The following is a 21,628-nucleotide window of genomic DNA, read 5'->3' as shown; positions in this document are numbered from 1 at the left end:
TGATTAATAAGATGAAATGCATCCTTGACGTTAATCCATCTGATGGACAGTGGTCACATCAAAATAAAATCTGACTGTATCTGACCCCAGTTTTAAGGTGTTTCTGGCTCTCCAACACTCCCTGTATTCCCACATATGTGTCACATGCATGACCTTCTAATAAAGGGGCTCCATTCGATGAACTCTCAGAGGGGATGGGCCTGCTCTGCCTCTGTGCTGTCCACTACAGTAGCCACGGCTACACATGGCTGTCGAGCACCTGAAATGTGGCTAGTGTGACTAAGGAACCAGTCACACTTTAAACAATTTAAATTAAATAGGCACATGTGACCAACAGCTACGGCATTAGACAGCACAGCTGTAGGGGTTTAGGTATATCTAAGGCCAAAAGGGTTACATTGGGATGCACAGTGCTGGTGATAACCCCATACAGGCCTGTTCAGACAACGCCACCCAAAGAGATCTTATAAAGGTACACACTTCAGCCTGCCAGAAAAGGCTGACCTCTCTGGATGACTCTCCATTTCCCCATTTGCTGAAAGTAGCCATGCTGTCTAGGAAAAGAAACTGTTCTCAGATGATCAATCTGTATGTGCGTCTTCAGAGAAGACTGTTTTCCTTAACCCAGCATTTCTCTGCTTTTCATTTCTGGTTGCAGATCACCGACTCAGCTGAGCGCTGGAAGCTGCAGCTGGTGACTCCCCTCTCCCCACCCTCCTGGCCACCCCACCAGTGACAGCACAGGCAGGGGTGGCCTGGCTTCCTTTCTGGTGTTTTCGTCGGGTAGCTGCCTGCTCAGAGCTCACAGAAGGCTTGCCCCTCATCCCAGGCAGACGGCAGGCCAGCCCCCTCCCCAGACCCAGAGCTGGCGGGGTGGCCTCCTCCAGGAGCCTCACACGCTGCCCTCCACCGTGAGTATCGCCCTTCCTCCTCTTCCCCGTCCCAGTGTCACCCGTGTCCTCCGTTGTGTGCTGCCACGATGGCTTCTAAAACCCACTCGTTTGCTCAGTGGCCTTGAGAACCAGGCACTTGGCTAGAAGCTGCCAGGGAGGCAGAGGTGAATCCAGTGGCGCCCTGGCCAGGCTTCCAGGACAGCCTCCCACCCACATGTGTGAAGCCTGGGTTCAAGGCAGTCTGTTCTGTGATTTGGAGGGAGAAGCAGGAGGGGGGCACAGATGGCAAGAAGGTGGCCAGGGGCTGGGAAAGGGAAGTCCCGATGAGGTCCCTGGGTCTGAGAGACTGTCCCAGGGAGAGCATGCATTTCACTGCATTCTCTGTAGCAGTGAAAAACTGGAAACAAGCGAACTTTGCACCGAGAGGTGACTGGTTAAATGAACTGTAGAGAATCCGGAGAGTGGAACACTTGGCAGCCACCCAATCTGGTGATACGGCCTCACACTGAACTGGCATATAAAGTGGTCCATGAAAGACTGTTCCCTAGAGAGCAAGACAGAAAACAGTTTGTGCAGTCTGATTTCCTTTCAGAGTGTGTGTGTGTGGGTGCGTGTGTGTGAGATTGTGTTACAGAGAAAATGTCTGAAAGGCTGCATCTCAGAAAATGAACAGTGGCTATCCTAGGAGAGAGGTGTTTGGGGGGTTTTTATTTTCTTCATTATATATGTTTGCTTTGGGGGATTTTTTTTTTTTTGGTTGCTGTTCATTGTGAATATACTCCTTTATGATCAGAAAAAAGCAAAGCCACCCTATTTTAAATGACTCATCAGTGACTACTGTTTTGTCCTGTCAACACGCTCACCCTCTTTAGTTCTTAGTTGGCTCGTACTACTTGGATGCACTGCGGGGGAGCAGCTGCTGAGTGCGGGGCTGGGATGTGGGGCAGCCACCAGTGGGTGAGGCCTGCTTCTCCCTCCCCTCGCCCAACCAACCAAAGTTCACCTGCCATTTCAGCACCTGGAGTTTGACAGCCTCTTTTTTCCCAATATCTGTCCGTCTGTTCGGAAGCCCCCTCACATGCAACCCACTCACAGCCCCGAGCCCAGCACAGTGCCTGAGGGGTGGGCACCTGACCCAGGCTGGGGCAGCAGATAGCCAGCTCAGAGTCCCTGCTTTTGCGCAGGGTGAAAAAGGCAGAGCTTCCAAACAAAAACAAAAAAGCGAGAGGTGATCCAACCTCCCTGCACAAAGTCGGACAAAGATCAAAGTCAGGACCTGACTTCCTGACTCACTTTAGTATCAGTATCCAATTCACTGGGGCTACTACGAGCAACTCCATGCTGATTTTCATGTTGGTTACTTTTAAGGACAGCAGAGAATAGAAAAATAATGGTTAGATATTAATGGACTCCAGGCTAACTTTTTAATAGGCACTTTCCACTCTTGGAGACTTAACAACTCCCTACCTCTAAGGACCCTGCACATACCTTCTGCTTTCTGGCGTTCATGCCTTTGTGGATATGTTTTGTGTTTCCCTGCCCTGGAGTCATGTTCTGTCCCCTCACTGCATGTCCCCACACTCTCCAGCCTGCAGGGCCAACAAAAATGTTGCCTCCTCAATGAAGCCCTCCTGGATTTTCCCCAGCGCCAGAGACCCAGCTTCCTTCTCCCAATTCCCAAATCGTCTCATAGCATTTCCCATTATTGGTATTTGCAGCCATGATGTATTCATTGTACTTGAATGTGAGCTTCTTGAGGACATGGATCATGTCTTGTACAGTGTTTAAGCCAAGCAAGTGTATCTGGTGTCAAGTAAGCTGTGGGATGAAGACTGCTCCCTCACTGTTGCAGAGTTCTCTGCATTCCGCTAAGAGCCTTAATGCACAGCATTGCACTTGACCCTCGAAACAAGCCCTTGGAGTAGGCTGGGCTATCACGTGCATTTTACAGAGGAGGAAACCAAGGCTGGGGGAGGGGAGGTCGCTCCTTGCTGAGGTCCCACAGGCAGCAAAGGATGGACCAAGAAGCAGATGGCGGCCAGTGTGCTACCCCCACCTCACTCCACTGGGCTTCGAAACACAAGCAGGCTTTTCAGATTAGGCAGCTGCACTGCCCTGGATGAGGCCACACCGAGCGGCAAGGGGAGAGATTTGGGGCGGCCCTGAGTCCAACGCTCGTGTTCTCCCACCTTGCTTTCAGTGTGTTTTGTCACCTGTGGGGTTTTCCCCGTTTTTCTCTCCTTCTCAGGGGCGAGAAGAAAATGAAATCAAGCTCTGAGACTTTGCAGTTTGTGGAATAAAATAGACAAAAAGTATTCTGACAAAGAGAAGAGAGGAATAGATGAAAAGGCTCTCAGCGGTGTCTTTAGGTGGTGGGTCCACGGAGGAATATATTTCGTTTTTAGTTTTACTCTTGGGCTCTCTCCAAATCTTCTATGAGCCAGAAACACTTTTATAATGGAAGGAAGAAAAACCTTTATAAAAAGCTAGTGTAGGATTCCAAAGCTGCAAAAAGTAGCCTGAGCAAGTTACTTGCTAGATTTGCTCTTCCAGAGCTGCTTTGCAGGCAGCTGGAGGAGGCTACGAGTTCCTCCTTTGGACAAGTTTTGCAAACAGGTGTACAGAATGGAATAGCACTAGGGCTTCTTTTTTTGTTTTTTTAAAGCTGACAAGTTATTTTTATGATAGCCCTTAAAATAGAATGCCGTGCACAAAGTAAAATATTTAAATAGTTTACAAAACCTAAAGGAAAAAATGAAAGTCTCACTTTCCACTGGTCAGCCTTGTTCAAGCTCCTTCCAGAGAACGTTTCAGTACTGATCAGCTGTGAAGTGTATAACCTTTTATATACTTCTAAAAAGATCATGCATCGTAAGCTTCTACACCTTGCATTTTTACCCATAATAATCTTGCTGACCTCTTTGTATCAGTGTGGGGTCTATTTTATTCTATGTCTTGACTACATGTGGTTTACTGAATGGATGTATCAGAATATTAACTATTGCTAGATACATAGGTTGTTTCTAGTTTTTTGGTTCTACAAAAAAAAAAAAAATGCTGCAACATATATGCCTGTATATGCATCTTTATGTTCTTTGTGTGACTACTAGGAGGACGTGTTTTCAGCAGATAAACTGCTGAGTCAGAGCTGTTGTGCTTTGTATGTTTTGAAAGATATGGCTTAACCCTCCAAAAAGGTCACAACGATTTACACTCCCCACTGCCGAGTAGAGGCTTTTCCCCCAAACTCTTACCAACATCATTACCATCAATCCTTGTTTTCAACCTATAACTATAACCAAAGCCATTCTTTCATGTGGCTTCCTCCTTTGGGCATTTGTTTTCTCAGATATTATCTAGTTAATATTCAGTCTCTTCACGCAAGTTAAAAGGAAATGACATAAGCCACAGGTACTAGAAATATAGGAAGTGTTTTCTAACAAATGTCTCAAAAACCATCTCCCTATTACCCAAGCTGTATTAAAATTAAATTAGCTGAGTTGAGATCTTTCAAACTTAACTGGGCAATTTTTTACAAAGATTTTATTGTTTTAGAGCATGATTCAGAAAAAAAAAACAGAGAACGATAAAGTCAATGGGGCAATATGTAATTTGGGGGGAGATGCTTTGAGATGAAGTAAATTCCTCATCAAACATTCAGCCACTAATTTCATCATCCATTGGTGATTTTCCAATAACGTTATTCATTCTGTACTTATTAGTTGGCCCCATAAGAGGATATTACTTTTCTCATGTATTTACTCATTTATTTTCATCAGTATGGATTCATGGATCTTCGTTTAATTGAATGTGCTATAAAGACTGCTATCATTATTTAATTTGATGCTTCAATTGCCTCAGATTTGGCTAGTGGAACCCCATCAAGTTGGCGCCTATGTCCTTTGACAAGTCCTCACGGTCTCTGAACACTTGGCTTCTGTGGCAAAAATCAGTCCCAGGTTCATCTTATAGTTTCCCTGCCCTAACTCTGGAATCAGACATTTCTCCAAGGAATCCTGGTTTCTTGGCAGGGAGAAAGGTATTTAGAAACCCAGATCTGGGCACTAGAAGGTCATTCTACTGTGTGTCATGGCTTTTAGTTCCTCTCAGCAGACAGAGCCAGCAAATATGCTCAAATACATAGCAGTGTCCACACAAATTTATCTATCTACCTACCTACCTATCTACCAATCTATCTATCTATCATCTATCTCTCTATCATCATCACCATCTGTCTAATCTCATCTAACCCTAAAATACATGAGTTCACACTGAGCCCTCAATTCCCACACAACAGCACAAGGCACTCCAAGGCACTGTGGAGAAGCCACTGGCAGGAAGGTTGCAGGGAGGAAGTTCTGGCCGCCTTTCTCCTGGCCTGCTAATGGCCAGATATGACTCTGAGGAGGGACGAAAACAGAGTTTTCATCAGATCTTGCTGTTCTTCCTTTCTCTACTTTAACCACTTTATTGAGGTCCAGCTACAAACACTGCAAATATATAAAGTGCAGAACCTAAGTTATGACATATGTATATAACTGTGAAACCATCACACAATCAATATAGTGAACATACTTATCACCCCAAAGGCTTCCTGGCGTGCTCTTATCCCCCTCCTGCCTTGCCCTGTCCTCCCCTTCCCTCTCTCACCATGAAATTACTGATCTACTTTCTGTCATTACTGATTAGTTCACATTTTCTAGAATTTTTTCTAAGTAGAATCACACAGTATGTACTTTTTTGGGGTCTGGCTTCTTTACTTAGCATAATTATTTACCCACGTTGCTGTGTGTATCAGTAGCTGTTCCAATTCCATTGTATGGCTATTCCACAGTGACTTATCCATTAGCTATGCTTGAAGGACACTTGAGCTATTTCCAGTAGTTGGCTATTACAACTAAAGCTGCCATGAACATTCATGTATCAGTCTTTGTGTGGATATAAGCTTGCATTTTTCTTAGGTAAATACTTAGGAGTGGGATGGTTAGATCACAGGGTGTATGTTTAACGGGTTTCCAGAGTGGTTGTCCCTCATGTTATGTTTTTAAAACAACTGCACTTTTAGAAAAGCAGGGACAGTTACAACGTGTTATGAAAAAAAAGCCCAACAGGTTAGGGTTGGATTTATGAAGGAGAATGTTTCCTTCCAGAAGCTTGGGGTGGGCTGAACATGTTTCTTGGAAATATGGGCACAGACCCCTGCCTTGAAGGGAGCCAAGCAGTTGTTCCCTTGGTCACAGAGGGGTGGGTTTTGCAGAGATTCAAAACCCAGGAAAACAACACCTGAGATTTATCTCAGCTCGGAGGCCCTTTGCATTAGACAAATACCTTTTCTTTGGTAAACAAATCAAAGAAAAGGACTTCCTTTTCCTGCTGGAGTTGGGGTACAGAGTAAATCGGCCCTGAATTTGTAAACAGAGCACACAGGTAGGTGCTGGGGCACGGGGCCTCTCCTGGAGAGGGACTGATACTGACAGACGCCACCTCACTCCTGTGTCCTTGCCACCCGGTTACCCAGAGGCCCCTCCGCTGCAGTCAGCCCAGCACATTCTTAAGTCACTGCTGTCCTGCCATCTTCTGGAGTCCCTTGGTGGAAAAAATGGGGGTAGGTGGCACCTGATAGAGAAGTTGAGTCAAGAGGAAAAGGGCTAAGATTAAAAGGACGTGCTGGGAAGATGTCAAAGCCACACAGGGCTCTCAAAGGAGAGGTTTCTTTCATTTCTACGTTAACAACCAAGATGATACTGAAATCTAGACTTGACTTGAAATCTATTTGACTTGACATCAGTATAACATGGACTCTAACTCTTGCTTGGGACTTTTCTTTCCTCCATGAGAACAAACAGATTTAATGCTTAATCTCCATCTTTAGGTACTTGTTGCTGCTGAGTTAAGAGCCAGTCCTCTTTTTGATTTTTACCCTCTCTTTCTAGAAGCAAGCTTGCATCTGACCCACCATGGTCCCCACAGAAGTCACAGTGAGTACAGCTACGCCCCTTGGGTTCCTCAAAATGCACTCTATTTGGGGGCCTCTTTTCAGGGAGTGGGAAGGAATCTATTGTGGCGGAAGGATTTCTCTGTGGTTTCCCAGGGTAAGAGCTCTGCTGAGCAGTGCCCAGGACAGGTGGTCGATGCCCAGCACAGGGGGCTCTGCAAACGCGAAGCGCTAGAAGAGCTTTGGGGAATGTGGGAGGACAGAGGAAAATGCTATTTTAGATTTTACTAATAGGTGAGGATTATATGATCTTTAGGATGTCTTTGTCCCATGTGTCTGTTCTGAAACTCAGACAAAAGAGGACAAGAGAGAATCCATTTAGTTTGTTTTTAAAAGACCCACGGTGGGCATGTTAGCTTTGTTTCTTACATAACATTATGTAGCCTTTACAAAAAACACATAATGATATATATTTCTCTGAAAGAGGAAAAGAGGCCAACAAAAATGAGTGAGTAAAGTCATCAGAGAATTGTTTGTGATTTTATAGTCAAATGTAATTAATTATAGAATCAAATCAAATTCCTATGCTTTTGCTATATTCATAAATGCTCACAAAAATACCTAAAGGTTTTAATTTTGCTTTTCTCAAAGTAAGAATCTGGGTTTTACATGTAGGTATTGAAATCAAACCTTCTTAGTGGAGCTGACAAACCATCCCTCACAGGACACTGTAGGTTCCCACCATCTGTGGAGATTGGTGGTTGCCACCCCTGATGTCCAAAAAGTTATTTATCATATGCTAATGATACTAAGTATTGCATACGTCATTGCATATCCCGTAACAACAACAACAACAAGACAATTATTTTGGACCTGGTGAAGTAACGAGGTCAGTCTCTATTTTTCTAACCAGAATTAGACCCTTAGTTTCTCTCCTGAGTTAGAATTTGCTCTTCATCCCTGATGCTGGAAACGGGGCTGACACTGTCAGTCATTCGGTTTTATCCTCTGGAATCTTGGAAGATATCCAGACTGCAAGGCAGCTCCAGAGAGGAAGAAAAATGCACCCCAGTAATGACCTTTTGTGGTCAAGAGGTGTCCAGCACCACCTACATGGGGACAAGATGGGACCTCTGTAGCTACGACCCTGGGAAATAGCCATGACGTCCCTGTGGCCACCTTTCTGAGCACTGGCCATGTGCCAGTAACCAGCCAGGGTGCCACTTTCCTGCAGCCTCACGGTAAAGGCAGAGCCACGCTTACAGATGAGGAAACGAGCTGGGAGAAGGAACGGAAGGTTCCAGGTCTCGTGGCTAAAAGGAGGAGGAGCCCTGGAGGGTGCTCTCACAGTCACGGCTTCCCTGGGTCCCCCCCTGTGGGCAAATGTCAACACGCCGAGGTCCAAGCCTCACTGTGTGGAAGTCTCACTTCCTCGAAGGCGGGGACAGAGCACCTTGGGGCAGTGCCTGCCAACTCCCACTGCTCCCAACGCATCCCTCCCTGCCTGTGCCCCGCCCCTCCCATTTGCCGCCTCCTGGCACTAAGGAGCAATGAGGGGCACAGCTTTTGCCCTCTACCCTGGCCTCTCCCCAGAGGTGGGAATGAGGGGCCTGGGGCTGGGGGAAGGTTTCCAGAGACAACGTGAGTCGGCGAGGGAGGCCTCGGAAAGCTCTGGAGACCTTCCTCCTGCTCCAGGAGCAGCACGACGTTCACTGCCTGGGCTGCTGCTTCTGGGCCAAGGTTCTCGTGAGGGGAGGAGGACACACCTGCCCGGGCTCGGGGGCCAGAGCCTGTGGGGCAGAGCCTCGCTGGGGGCACCAGCGGGCAGCGCAGGCCCCTTGCCCGGCCGTGCACTGAGGTTTGCCCCTAGCATCAGGCAGCTCCCGGGCATCCTCTGGTGCCCAGAATCTTTCCGGGCTGGGGAGTGGGGAGGTAGGGCACCTGACGGCCACTCTGCTTGGGCTCCGTGAGGCCCAGCTCAGGTGCTGGGACCCAGATGCCGTGGCTCACGTTTGGTGTGGCCACTTTGACAACATCAGCACGTGGAGAGCTGGGTTTTGGGTCAGCAGGGATTAAAAGTGCCCCAGCTTGGGACTGAGGGGCTGGGGGATGGCTCTGGCCTTGACCCTCCCCCAGTGGCTGAGGGTTTGGGGCAGAACCTTCCATTCCTTGGGTCTGTCTCCTCCTCTCTTAAGATGATCTCTAACATCTGAACATCATTCTAAACCCTGTTGAGCTTCCAAAAACATTTTCCAGAGCAGAAACAAAAGCCTACGTGAGGAGAAGGCAGCCCATTGCTGAGTTCCGGGCCGGCCACTGGGCACGCTGTGACACATTGTCTCGTCTACTTAGACCTATGACTACGATGCGCTTCTTTTCTTGATCAAAATGCTAAAAATCATCCAAAATAAATGATATAAATCCCCCAATTAAGTAGCCCCCTGGGAGTAACAGAGCCATCCCACGAGGCCGCCCTGTCTAGGGCACCTCTGAGCTGTGGAGCTGCCGTCAGGGCTCTGCACGCAGATGGACCTCCCCTCCTGCCCCCACCCCCATCCCAGCCTCGGGCTTGACAGGCGAGGCCTGATGCAGGAGCCATTGACCTTTCTAACGTTTTACTCCAATTCTATTTCCATCACGGAGGCGAATGGTGTCCTTTGGAAGTGGCTTCTTTGCCTGGCGCGTACTCTGTGCTCAGTAAATATCTGTCGAATGAGTGAACAAATCACCCTATTTATCGGCAAGGAACGAGAAATAGAGACCTGTTTCTCAAGCCTAGGATGAGCATGCCGTTTTCTTAGGCAGGCAGGGAATGAGATGGTGGCATTTTCACACAAACACCATCCTGGCCAGGTCTGGGCCCTGTCCACCCCAGCAAATCACCACTCCTCACACTGGAAGAATATTCTAGATCTGGCTCAGACCTCTGCTCATGGGGGCCCACAGTCTCCGAATAGTGGTCTAGTTGGTAAAGACGTCATGTTTTTAAGAGTGTCTGAGAACAACACAGTTTGCTAAGAAATGCAAGAGAAACCTTAGGTAAGATTTCTAGACATTCTAATTTGATGTGGAAGAGAATGGTCAGCCCCTTCAGAGAGCAGGCCCTGGACACTTCCCAGCAATAACGACACCCTGTCTCACTCCGTCTCCACTGCCTGCCTTGTGTTCCATAACAGGCTTGAGGCACCTTACTGGGTGCGTAAAACAGAACAGAAAAGAAAGGACATATGTTACAACAGGGTCAGAGGAAACTGACAGAATAGGGAGAAAAGACCAAGGGAAGGAGTTAGAACTTGGGTTTTCAGCCTAAAGCTGTGCTGTCTGGTGAGGTAGCCACGAGCCACGTGGGGCCCGTGAGCACATGAAATGGGGCCACTCCAACTACGATGCCCCGTGCGTGTAAAATGCACTCCATGCAAATATAATCTCCGCAACAAAAGGATGTAAAAGATTTTGGTAACTTTTACATTGCTTATGTAACGAAAAAATATTTTAGACATACTAGGTTCCAATAAAATACATTATTAAGGTGAATTCCACCTGTCTCTTCTTTACCTCTTTCACTTGACTACTAGAAAATGCAAAAGTAACCCAGAGTTGCCTTATACTCCTATTGGACAGCAATGGTTGAAGGGTCTTATTTGGTTACTATAACTGGGCTACCAGTTTGACTGAGTTTCCCAATTAAAAAGGGAATCCTGATTAAGTCACAAAACTTATATGGTGTGTGAGCGAAAAGAAAAAAAAACCCTCACCTGTTCTTCAGGAGATTCGAAAGCCTTTCTTCACTTCTCTTTTATATTTAAATGCCAAATAAATATCTAGGCTAGGTCTTGGTGAGTAGGACACAGAGCTATGCGGACAGGCCCTTGGAGGTCCCCTCTCGGTGGAGAGGGTGGGCTCCACGGGGAGCTCCCTAGATGCCACCTCGATGCAGACCCCGGGGTAAACTCACAGCAGCTTGTGGGAAGTCATTCCACACAGTGCTCAGGCCAGGAGGCTCCAGCAGGTGCTCCTGGATGCACGCAAGACCGTGCGGATTTCAGATCCTTACACTGATCTTCTCTCAAGATGTTCCGACCCAGACTTTGAAAACAGCCTTTGTGGGTAGCTTCTCCAGCAAGAGCAGTGTCTCTAGCACTCAGAGAGCAGGGAGGGAGGGAGGGAGGAATGGCTTGGCAACCTCAGAATTCCTCCCAGAAGCCAGGTGCCCCTCATCTGGAAGAGGGGCCCGCCCCTACCTGGAAGGTCAAGGATTAAATGCATGCATGTCCTGTACTCTGCACTGGGTCTGATGTGCACTGGGTGCTCTGACAGTAAGGAATCAAATAAATTGGTAAATAATCGACGTTTACACTTGCTGGGAGATTTTCAAAGGATCCTTCGGTATTTACCTATCAGGCATGGACAAAGCTATGAGTACAAGTCTCGATGCAGGTGGACAGTTTGTCCAGGCTCCCCCTAGCCTGGGACGTGAATTCTTCCTTTGTCATCCTCAAAAAGATGGCCAATGCTTTGAACTTGTAAGGATGATATAGGCTTACCTTGTAGTCTTGATAAAATTCACACAAACCCAGGTTTTCTGTGTGTGAATTCAGTCACTCTTAAAATATGTCTGGGGAGTCCCTAACTAAATACAATTCTATGCTGAAGCACTGGGTCCTCCAACCCTCACCCAACAAGAAAACGTGCTCCGTGTGCTTCAAGCGGGACACAGTGTCCCCACTCTGGGACACAGTCTTGGGGAGCGGTGGTCACGGGCTCATTTACCAGGCCATGGAGAAGGCTGGGTCTCCTGGGACACTGGGACTGCTAGGGGTCCCCTCTGTGCCACATCTGTGAATGGGGATGCTGTTTGCCTCCGTAACTCACAGCCTTGGGTGCAGGCTCATGTGAGAGTCTATTAAATCTATTTAACCCCCCAAAAATGTAAAAAAAAACACCCTCCACAAAGCAGTTTGACACTTACTCACTGTGTGGATTCATAGTTGACACCTGCTCATCTGCATGGTTTTACTGACTTTCCTCCAAAATGTCAACCTCCTAACTTCTTAAATCTCCAGTGATACTTTTGTGGGTCTCTGTGCTCTTCGTGTTCTTCCTTCCACCTGAAAGTTCTTTGTTTCCTCTCAAAGTCTACTCAAACCCCACCTCTTAGGGGATGCCCTTCCCAGTGGGGCCACTGACGGTGCCTGGCTCCCATGTCCTGCTTTGGCAGAAGTGTCCTAGCATCTTCACTGAAATATGAGTCATCCGTAAGATCTGTCCTCCCAACGATCTGGGCTCGCAGACAACAGCCAAAGCTGGGAGGGGAATCTTTAAATGTACGTTGAGGATGGGTGAACCAGGCCTGGGGACGAAGCACATTCAAAATGGAGAGTTTTCCTCAGCTCTTCCCAGAAGCAGGCCGTTCCCAGCTGCTGGCTCCTGAAGACCCAGCTCCTGGATCTGGCCCCCAGGGGTCTCTCTGCAATAGGACTTTCTCTTGGTCGCACACTAGAGGCGGATCAGGACCAGATTCAGGTTTTCCTAATTGCAGTCCAGGTTACCTTGGGCGTCCTCCGGGCACTTCCTGCCAGTCGGGGCCCAAACGGAATGGACCCATCACCTCAGCTCTCGGCATGAGCTTCAGAATTCAGGAGACCACAGCCTCCTGGCGTCTACTGCACCTTATCAGTCCACTCAGTGTGTCCTGATATCTTAATAAGCACTCAGTAAACACACACACACACACACACACACACACACACACACACACACACGACAGGTTCCATGCTCATGTAAGATTAGGAAACACTATTAAACAAAATTCAACAGATTCTGAAGGACTTCTCAGAGCCTTTACTATGCTATCATGCAGTTAAAATAAAAGAAGCTCTGCAGGACTTCTCAGAGCCTTTAATATGCTCATGATTATTGTGAATTTCAAAGAAGGTGATATAGTAAGCAGAGATTCTCAACTATTGAACTACTAGTGTTCCGCCCAAAACATGGTTTGGGAAATGCTGGTTGAAACTATTAGAAATAGATGGAGATGATAATGTGTGTAGAAGGGGAACTCCCAGCTAAAAGACGACTGGTAGAAGATGTTTTATTATTTCAACATGAATAGTTTAATATATAAACTAAATATTTTTACTTAAATATTTATTGGCATTAAATATTTAAAACAAAATGAAAACCTAGTGGGGATCTGAGGTTACTTCTAGTCCAAATGCTTCTAGATGAACTGAACAACTGCTGCATTTCCAGAGCAGAAATGAAGGGAGAGATGAGATTTGGCAAGGCACGTGCCTTGGGGCAAGGGAACGAGAGCTAGTGGTCCCTGGCAGGATTGGGGGCCCTAATGGGGGCCCTAGGAGGGGGGTGCTGGTGGGAAGTGAGAGCATGTGAGAATTTGTAAGTGGAGGCCTTGGAACATGTCAGATGCGGGGCCGAGTTTCCCCTCCACCAGGCAAACCTCTCCTCCGTTCCCTCCATCCCAGGCTTGACTCAAGGGCTCCATCTCCGCCTTTATTTCCTCTTCCCCCAGCAGGGGTTCTAGGAAGGCTTCTGAGCCAGGAACCCATTGAAGCTGTAATGAGGGGTGTGTGTGTGTGTGTGAGCACACGTGTGTACACATCATGAGGGTGTGTGCACACGTGTCTGAATGTGTGCATATATGTACATGTGAGTATGTATATTAGTGTAGGCATGTTTGTGTGCACATGTGTTTGTAAATGTGTTGTGTGTGTGCTTGTGAGGGCTGGTTTCATGGGTGTGTTACACACACCCATGCCGCACGCTTCATGCTTAGAAGTGTCACTTGCTTGATTTAATGCTCTGCTATCTTGAAATTCTTAACAAATTTTGAACAAGGGACCCTGAAATCACGTAGTCTGTCCTGGTTCTTGTGTATGTGCATGTATGTGAGAGTGTATGAATATGTGTGTGTGTTCATGTGTGTGCACATGTGTAAGTGGGTGCATGTGTGACTCTTTGGTGCTTCTCCAACAGAGGATCCACAGCTTTCAGAAGACTCAGGGGAACCTGGACCCAGAAAAGTTTAAAAGCCTCTGAGGACCTTTTTGGGAGGGTAGAGAGAAGGGACAATCAGAACCATTCACTTAGTTTGATAAAAGTCCGCCCACCAGTGGTCCCAGACCCTCTTTCCCACGCCGTCAGAGCATCTGTCATGCAGCCTGTGACTGTTCCTTTGCTTGAGTGTCTCCTCCCAGAGTAGGTAAGTTCCATGAGAGCAGGAACCATGTCTGACTCTCCAGCATGTACCCAGTACCTACCATGTCGTAGGTGCTCAATAAACATTTGTTGAATAAATAAATCATTTACAATCCAAGCAGATGCTCTCAGAATTCCTACTTCCTACACATACATTTCTTTTGTCTTATCACAGACTTTGGGAATGGAAGGTTCAAGGGCTCCATGCCTCTGCCATCATGAGATAGAACCTCCAAAAGCATGCCCTTGACCCGGTGCCGTCCTGTGTCTTCTTGCAGAGCCTGATCCCTAACATGCCAGATGACTATAGCTATGACACCACATCTTCCATGGAAGATTACGGGAACTTCAACATCACTGACTTATTCTGTAAGAAAAACCACGTCAGGCAGTTCGCAAGCTACTTCCTTCCACCCTTTTACTGGCTCGTGTTCATCGTGGGGGCCTTGGGCAACAGTCTGGTCATCCTTGTCTACTGGTACTGCACGAGGGTGAAGACCATGACCGACATGTTCCTTTTGAATTTGGCAATCGCTGACCTTCTCTTTCTCGTCACCCTTCCCTTCTGGGCCATTGCTGCCGCTGACCAGTGGAAATTCCAGACCTTCATGTGCAAAGTGGTCAACAGCATGTACAAGATGAACTTCTACAGTTGTGTGCTTCTGATCACGTGCATCAGCGTTGACAGGTACATCGCCATTGCTCAGGCCATGAGAGCGCAGATGTGGAGGCAGAAAAGGCTTCTGTACAGCAAAATGGTCTGTTTTACTGTCTGGGTGATGGCGGCCGCGCTCTGCATCCCAGAACTCCTGTACAGCCAAGTCAAGAAGGAGTATGGGATCGCTATCTGCACCATGGTTTACCCCAGTGACGAGAGTACCAAACTGAAGTCAGCTGTCTTGACTCTGAAAGTCATCCTGGGATTCTTCCTCCCTTTTGTGGTCATGGCTTGCTGCTATACCATCATCATTCACACCCTGATACAAGCCAAGAAGTCATCCAAGCACAAGGCCCTGAAGGTGACCGTCACTGTGCTCACTGTCTTCATCCTATCTCAGTTCCCCCATAACTGCGTTCTGCTGGTGCAGACCATCGATGCCTACAGCACGTTCATCTCCAGCTGTGCTGTCTCCACCAACATTGACATCAGCTTCCAGGTCACTCAAACCATCGCCTTTCTCCACAGTTGCCTCAACCCTGTTCTCTACGTTTTTGTGGGTGAGAGGTTCCGCCGGGATCTTGTGAAGACCCTAAAGAACTTGGGCTGCATCAGCCAGGCTCAGTGGGTTTCATTTACAAGGAGAGAAGGAAGCCTGAAGCTGTCATCTATGTTGCTGGAGACAACCTCGGGAGCTCTCTCCCTCTGAGGGATCTTCTCCCCGAGGTGGATGGTCCTTTTGGAAGTAACAAGAAATACATACAGCTACGACTTCCCTTACTGGTAGGGCCAAAGGGAAAGCAGAGAAGGAAAAGGAAGTGAAAAAAGGAAATAAAAAACTCAGAAAGGGATGAATTTGAATACCATTACACCTTTCGTCAGGATTTGCCAAGCCAGAGTCTTCAAAATTGACTGGCCAACCCAGGGGGCTGCTGATTGGCTCCTGGCTGCCACACCTGCAGTTTTCAAAGGAGGACTAAGGAGCAGCATTGCAAGCCTCCCCGGCTTTGCCACTTGCCCGAGCGTTAATGCAGCTGACCTCTGGAGGAGGCTTGGATTTCTCAGTGCACGGTGAATCGCTGTGCCTTCAGTTCTGACGCCACCCCTTCCAAAAGGAGACAGAGGAGCACTGGCCACTGCCACAGTCCACGAATGCACAAGGCTTCATGAAAACTCCCATCTTTGGAGAATTTCTACCCTGGTTTGGGGGGCTGATACCCATGCCAGGTCTTAGAGATTCCTGCTCTAGAATCTTTCCAAACACCCTCAGATCTAATGCCCTTCTGGTCTCCTTGATCTGTTTTGGGCCAGTGAGGGTGCTTGTTCCCGTTCTGAAGCTATCTGCAGCACTGGTCAGTGAGGCCCTGGGTAACTGACCCTGGGTAACTGACCATACCAGCACGTCATCCGGATTCTGTTGGTTTCCAACCCATTTCTGCCAGAGGTTCTGTGATTTCACACCTGGCTGCCACACTGATCCGAGCAAGGATTCAGCTTGTCCAGTGGTGTCATGGAAGTGGTCCTCTCAGCCCGTGCACGGAGACTAAGAACCTCAGTTGGTGGGAACCGGCTCCATTATGGGCTCACTGTGTTGAGTGGCTTGTGTGATGGTCCACTCTACCTGTTCCCTATAAAATGGGTTGGTCCTATTTGCCCTTTTGTTTCTGAGGCCACTGCAAGGATATCTGCTTCCATGCTTCTCTTCTTCATACTGTATAATGCTAACATGTTAAAAAAAAAAGCTTTCAACTTAGAGATTAGGCTGAAAAAAAAGTTAACACAATTCACCTTTGCTCTGTGTCTTTCTTTTAACTATTCGGCAAATTTATCACATTTAAAACTTTCATTTATTAGAAAAGTGCTTTTTAAATGACTGTTTAAATACATCCGTTACTTTTCACTTTCTTCACCCTGTCTCTATATTTTAAATGTGTACAATTAGAGATCAAATAGCCGTATTAGAGTGTGAAGAATAAGAGGCTAGGATAGGGAAATAACATTTCCAAAATACCATAAAATCATCTTTGCTGACACATTTTTAATTTCTCCTCTGTTCAAACTTATCTTCCAAGTTTTTCCAGGTTAGTCCAGTGGAGTTTCCAAGAAGGACAATTACAGCAGCACCATAAGCCATACCAGCTTTGCCACTTGCTCCCGAGGAAGCATCTCATTTTCCCAGCAGGCTGTGAATTGCTGTGGTTTCAGTTCCAAGGCCATCCCTTCCAAAGGGGACACAAAAGCTCTAGACTCTGGCATGGTGTCCATTTTCTCCCCACCCACTTCTAAACTACATGTTAGTGAGAAATAAAGTGAGCAGAAGGTGGGCAGCAACCAGGGGGAGCAAAGGGTAATACAAAGGCTGCGCCAACCCACCCCGAGTGTGGGCAGTTGGTGGCAAATAAGCATTGGCCTGGGACCGGCACATCAACATGGGTCCCGGCACAACAAGAACTGCCTACAGTCAAAGGGAAGGATGGCTTCCCCAAGGCAGTCTATGGACGGAGCTGTCTATATGGTCACCTTTTCCAGGAGGAGACCCAGATAACCTTTGAGGAACCTAGAAGAATAAGCAATAGGCATGGGCCAAACCTAAATAACACTGTGCAGTTAAGTGGAAGAACTCAACTGAGTTTGGCTCTTCCATCCCATGCCGTTTTTTGTTTGTTTTTGTTTTGTTTTATACAGCAGGTTCTTATTTGTTATCTATTTTATACATATTAGTGTGTACATGTCAATCCTAATCTCCCAATTCATCACACCACCTCCCGCTGTGCTTTCCCCCCTTGGTGTCCATACATTTGTTCTCTACACCTGTGTTTCTATTTCTGCCTTGCAAACTGGTTCATCTGTACCATTTTTCTAGATTCCACATATACGCGTTAATATACGATATTTGTTTTTCTCTTTCTGACTTACTTCACTCTGTATGACAGTCTCTAGGTCCATCCATGTCTCTACAAATGACCCAATTTTGTTCCTTTTTATGGCTGAGTAATATTCCATTGTATATACGTACCACACCTTCTTTATCCATTTGTCTGTCAATGGGCATTTAGGTTGCTTCCATGACCTGGCTATTGTAAATAGTGCCGCAATGAACATTGGGGTGCATGTGTCTTTTTGAATTACGGTTCTCTCTGGGTATATGCCCAGTAGTGGGATTGCTGAGTCATATGGTAATTCTATTTTTAGTTTTTTAAGGAACCTCCATACTGTTCTCCATAGTGGCTGTATCAATTTACATTCCCACCAACAGTGCAAGAGGGTTCCCTTTTCTCCACACCCTCTCCAGCACTTATTGTTTGTAGATTTTCTGATGACGCCCCTTCTAACCGGCGTGAGGTGATGCCTCATTGTAGTTTTGATTTGCATTTCTCTAATAATTAGTGATGTTGAGCAGCTTTTCATGGGCTTCTTGGCCATCTGTATGTCTTTGGAGAAATGTCTGTTTAGGTCTTCTGCCCATTTTTTTTTTTTTTTTTGCGGTACGCGGGCCTCTCACTGTTGTGGCCTCTCCTGTTGCGGAGCACAGGCTCTGGACGCGCGGGCTCAGCAGTGCCGCTCCATGGCATGTGGGATCTTCCCGGGCCGGGGCACGAACCCATGTCCCCTGCATAGGCAGGCGGACTCTCAACCACTGTGCCACCAGGGAAGCCCTTTCCCCCCTGATTTTTAAGAAAGGAGATGTGGGAACACCACAAGAACTACGAACCCTGCATTGCACCCTAACGCACAATGACCACGCCTAGTTCCAAAGACTTCTTTTGGGACCCGACTGTCACTATTAGACTGTCCCAGTCCTAACGCAGCTTCAATGCAGGATTAAAGACATGCTGCAGCTATATTATATTTTAAAGGTTTTAAGTATCCTTTGTTGGCGAATTGTCTTCGTTTTTAAATGACTGCATAAATAGGACCATTTTATATTCAACTTAAACTAGGTTTTAGTAGCAGATTTATCCTAAGATAAAAACGTTGGAAGAATCAACAAGGGGAAACCCACAAGGAAGTTGTGACCCACTCAACATTTCCATAAAATACGCTGTGTGCATACTTTTCTGAAATAATGATAAGAGGATTACAATATAACTACATTTTACTGGAACTCTATAAATCAGAAAAATCTAGAAACTGAATGAAGCCGGATGTGTGTTTATGAAAAAAAGAAATTGCCTTTTCTACTGAAAAACAATTTTTAAAAACTAATCTTAAATCAACACATCACAACATACACATTCAAGTGGGGATTGCCATTCTGAAGCAGTCTGCTTGCATGCCTAGAGATTTGGTCTTTGGCCTGTCTTTCAGGCCTACAGAATCCTCATTTGTTCATTCAGCAAACAATTGTGTGCACACCATGAGCCAGTCCCTTTCTATTCACTGAGGCTATACTGGGAATAGGATAGTCCTTTCTGTCAAGATGCTTACATTCTAGCCATATGGGAAAGCCAAGTCTCAGGTGAGACCCCCCCCACCAACCTCGGCTGAGAATCATGAGGCTGGTGTCACTGTGTGGCTTATAAACTGGTTTGTAGACAGTTTCCAGGACAAGCAGCCTCTTTGGGTGAGTGAGCCCTTGGACAGCAACTTCGTGTGTGCGTTCCTCATCTGGTCTATGTGCCAAACATACCCCATACACAGTGCCTTGGATATAGCAGATACACTATGCTGAATGAATACATTTGTTAAAATTGGTCATTTCTCAAATTTGTACTTCACATATTAGAAATCAGCTGCCGGAAAACTTCCCCCCCAAAATTAGCAAGGTTGAGCAACGGGACATTACGTCTGTTGGGCAGTAGTACTGTCCTGTTACCTACAGCAGCTTGAGAGGAGTTGGTGGTCAAGGAGGGCTGGCTCGAGTGGTACTGGACACCACTGCCTTCCCACGGTCCGCTGAGAGGCTCAGACCACCGCCGCCAACCCCTGGGAGAGGCGTGGGGTTATGGTTTCCTCCGTCCGTCCATAGCGGCTGCTACAAATAGTCCTGTGCAAGGAAGCAACCAGCCCCAGCGAGCTCCTTCCACTTTGACCTGTCAGCCTCACAGAAGGCCGTCACCATCGTAGTGTGGCGGTTATGCGGAGTGTTCGTGTGATGGGCTTAAACACACAGCAAAGCTGCCATGAAGCCTGAAACCTTCAGACACCTCCAACTGTCTTTCTGCTTTAATAAATGAAAAGCTGGCATCTGTGTTTTGTGGTTGTAATCCTTCAGCAGGTGTGCTTGGTTTTCCAATTCTGAGTTGGCCTCATTGGCTGGAGCTTCCCGTGGGCTCCAGGTCAAGCATGGGCAGGAGCATCACCCCATCCCACCCCTGGATCTCTGTCCATCAGTGGATTTGACCTCTCTACACTGGAGCTGCTCCTCCCCCACTCTGGTCAGCTTGTCTCAAAGTGAGGTCTGGTCAAGGGGCTCTAAGTGACTTTGAGAAAAGGGAAATAATCAGGGCCTCCAGCACCCACACCTCACACATTTTAGATGCTCCAAACAAATCTCTCTTCATTTGACAAATGTTTACTGATTGTTTACTATGTGTGATTAACAAATATTGTGGCTTTAGAATTATCATCACAACCAAGACATGGTGCGTCTGCAGCACAGTTCCTTCTGCCCCATTCCATATGGCCCTCCTGTTACAACTGCAGTCTAAGCCCAGCATCCTCTTGGGACATGGAGTGTTTCTCTAGTCAATTCTGTATTATTACTACAGACAACCCAAATAGCTGATGTCCCTTTCAATGTTTGTTTTATAAAATCCTATGAGAGACATGCAAATGTGTTTCTCCAAAACGAGACCCTTTATGAATCCCTCTCCGCTCTTGTACACAAGATAAGTAAAAAATCTCTGTGGTTAATGGAGAGGCACCAACCGGATGTCCTTTCGTGAAATAACTTGAAGGGAACCTGGTCAGCACATAATGTCCAGCTGCCAGTTCCTTCAGGTCTGCCTCCGCTGCACAGCGCAGCCCTGGCCAGAGCCACGTGACCCAAGGTCCATTCCCCTGCGTCCAACGCCTGGAAGGGGGGTGTAGAGGGTGTCAGCCTGTCGGGGGTGCTCTGATGGGCAGCATCCGCTCCAGAGCTTCCTGCCAGGCTGGCAACGCCTGTTGGGTTTGCTTCTCAGTTTGACTCCTCCCTCTGCCCAGTCCTGTTTCCCCCAACTTCCCTTCTTAGTTGTTGATCCCTAATAGACATCTTGCCCCCCAAATTCCAGCTCAGCATCTGCTTCTAGAGAAGGCAGCCTGCAACAGTCTTTTCACCAGGGGTTGCCAATTACAAGAGCGCATTTGAGACCCTCCGGGTAAAGAACACGGGGTGTCTGGAGCTACAGAGAATTCTGTGAGCATCCGTCACAGAACCCATCTCAGGAGGCTGGGAGCACGAGCCTGCCTGATCTTAATTCAACCCTCAGCAGACCTTCGTGCATACCAGTGGCCTGCCAGGCCCCGCGGGTACAGGACAGACAGTCTCCCCTCATGACCTTTCAGCCGTCACCTCCTGCTTGCTTGCTCTGTACCAGGTAGACATGGTAACTCACCCCGTTTTACAGATGAAGGGGCTGAGCTTCAGGGGTCAGGAACTCGCTAAGCATCACGCCATTAGTAATCGGCAAGGCTAGGACACGACCCTGGGCATGTCTGGCACTCAAGCCTTGGCTTTTGCCCATGATGCTGTCCCGCCTTGCCTGACATGGTCAGACACATCAGCCATTGCTTTGGAGGGTCGACCAACAATTTGCCCAGTACCAGGTTGAGTACCAGGGGATGCAAAGATGGATGGGCACAGCCTTGGCCAGCACTGCTTCATATACCACTGCACACAAACTCTAAATGATGACATGTGACAGCTGAGGCTGTGCTGAGCCCTCCTCCAAAAGTGGGCCATGCGGGAGGACCAGCACAGGACAATGTCATCATCCTCAC

The 21,628-nt window shown here is 47.3% G+C and overlaps 1 protein-coding gene across 1 annotated transcript; it reads left to right on the top strand.

The window, feature by feature from the left end:
- The first annotated feature begins 673 nt into the window (after positions 1 to 673).
- On the top strand, positions 674 to 17,739 carry CCR9 (C-C motif chemokine receptor 9). The gene is made up of 3 exons (XM_004283843.4): positions 674 to 911; positions 6,827 to 6,871; positions 14,325 to 17,739. The coding sequence occupies exons 2-3, from the start codon at positions 6,851 to 6,853 to the stop codon at positions 15,411 to 15,413; spliced, it is 1,110 nt and encodes a 369-aa protein (XP_004283891.1). The 5' UTR covers positions 674 to 911; positions 6,827 to 6,850; the 3' UTR covers positions 15,414 to 17,739.
- Positions 17,740 to 21,628: the final 3,889 nt, after the last annotated feature.

Source organism: Orcinus orca, chromosome 10, assembly GCF_937001465.1.
Source record: "Orcinus orca chromosome 10, mOrcOrc1.1, whole genome shotgun sequence".
Lineage (NCBI taxonomy): Eukaryota > Metazoa > Chordata > Mammalia > Artiodactyla > Delphinidae > Orcinus > Orcinus orca.
This window is presented reverse-complemented; position numbering and strand designations above follow the sequence as displayed.

Coding starts and splice junctions, on each gene's coding strand:
- CCR9 (XM_004283843.4), top strand. CDS start 6,851: ATGGTCCCCACAGAAGTCACA. Junction 6,872..14,324: donor TGGTCCCCACAGAAGTCACA/GTGAGTACAGCT, acceptor GTCTTCTTGCAG/AGCCTGATCCCTAACATGCC.